The sequence below is a fragment of the Cephus cinctus genome, unplaced genomic scaffold (assembly GCF_000341935.2).
Source record: "Cephus cinctus unplaced genomic scaffold, Ccin1 Ccin1_scaffold0775, whole genome shotgun sequence".
NCBI lineage: Eukaryota > Metazoa > Arthropoda > Insecta > Hymenoptera > Cephidae > Cephus > Cephus cinctus.
Genome location: NW_014333379.1, coordinates 2,629 through 4,455, shown reverse-complemented (window position 1 = coordinate 4,455; position 1,827 = coordinate 2,629). Strand labels below are relative to the sequence as shown.

Sequence of the window (1,827 nt, the reverse complement as noted above, 5' to 3'; positions counted from 1 at the left end):
TGGCCACATCCGGTGTATCCGGTCCTAGGTATCTCTTTGAGATTTCATCGTGTGCAGGTAGGTAATAATTGTAGTACCAATGTAAGTTATACCAGACTCTATAAAAATTATATAATCTCTTCCAAAATGGCAAATTCACTCCCGAGTCGTTCAACAGTTCCCACAAGGATTCATGAGATGTCGAAATGTGATTGCCTAACATGTGATGTGCAGTAGATAATAACCCAAGACTAGTAATACCTGAAACACAAAAATCTATTGTGGCAAATAACCCAGCAAACACAAAGTGACAGTTACGTATGAGAAATGTCAAAATTTCATACTCAACAATCTCAACAGTCATCATGAAGCATCTCTTGCACGCGACTGTGATATCCGTCAGCATAAAATTTTGAAATTTCCCATATTTATCTGTCACTTTGTCTCTGCTGTATAAGTAATGTAACAAATTAATTACATAATCACGTAATTCGGTCTTACCTATAATAGGAGCATCAAACCGTGCCGCCAAACCGTACAATCCTTGATACGTAAGTAATTCGAAAATGATCAAATCAAATTTTTCATTGCTCTCGGGTGCGTAGATTTTTTTAAAATTCCGGTCCTCGAATATATCACGAATCATCATAAACGAAGAATTCGCCCACGATCGCTGAAATTTCAGAAAATCCGGGGATTCCTTTCTTATCTTGATGAAATCAAACTTTTTCATTTCAACGTAATGATAATCCGTATTGATTTCCGTGTAATTTTCAAAATCCTTATTCCCAATAGGATTAGGCGTTATCACCACCAATTCGTGACCACGCTTTTGCAACGCAACCGCAAATTGCCGCAACACTATTTGATGACTGATTGAAGTGGTTGGAAAAATAGCCAATATCCGCGCACTTTCCACCAATCCATTATTGATTATTAATATCAGCAGGCCCAAAAATAAGACACGGCTCGGGATCATCATTCTGCTCAAGCTGACCATCGGCGACTGACTGACGAGACTTATCGGCAACTAACCTTATAAGAGGTCTGCGTTTCATTGAATCATATCTTATCCGAACGATACTTATTATTATTATTCATTTATTGCATAGTTTTATGAAACGCGTGTCTCATTAATCGATAACGCCAGTCATTGTACCACGTGAACAGTCAGTGTCAATTGTAAAAATATTCAGATTTAGATTGAACCCTGATAACAAAGGCTACAATGTAAGTCTTGTTTAGCGTCACGAAACTCAATGCTATCTGCCTCAATTTTATCTAGCATGACGCACCAAGGTTATTGGTCAATTGGTCGAGGCTACTAAAGAGCAACGATGACTTGCAATAGATAAAACAAAAAGCATGATGAAATCATAGCAAGTCATCGGTAATTTTTCAAAAATCATCAGCAGCCAAAAGTATTCCCGTTATTTCATAACCCACCTCCGAGGTGGCACCGCGTGAAAGACTTCAAGGCGAACATACAACAACCTTCCGATAGATCCTTTAAAAGGCAGCGACGCGTTGCCGAGCTGCTATTGACAAGATTGAAAAGAAAATTTATAATTTCACCGACGCCACCAGACGCCCGGCGTCGTTCCTGCTCTCCGACTCGGATCACTATAGACGTACCTCCTTAAAACCGGAAGTACGATCCCGAACGATCCGTAAGAACGAAAGAGTAAATTTTTCATCGATCATCATCAGACCGGAAGTTCTCGGATGCCGATAAAAATTAAAATCTCCGCTCGACGCTTACTAAACGGAAACGCCATAATCGATGGCTTTCACTTTTCTCGAAAAAAGAAAAAAAAAAAAAAACTTTTTTTCTTACCCTTCGCAATT

General features: G+C 39.0%; 1 protein-coding gene across 1 annotated transcript; it reads right to left on the bottom strand.

The window, feature by feature from the left end:
* On the bottom strand, window positions 1-1,069 carry LOC107270484 (UDP-glucuronosyltransferase 1-3; the record flags this gene model as incomplete). Its single annotated transcript, XM_015745538.2, is given in 2 exon segments — window positions 1-240; window positions 481-1,069. Coding segments are annotated over 2 exon segments (739 nt in total), but the record flags the coding sequence as incomplete, so codon positions are not given.
* Between the last annotated feature and the right edge of the window lie 758 nt (window positions 1,070-1,827).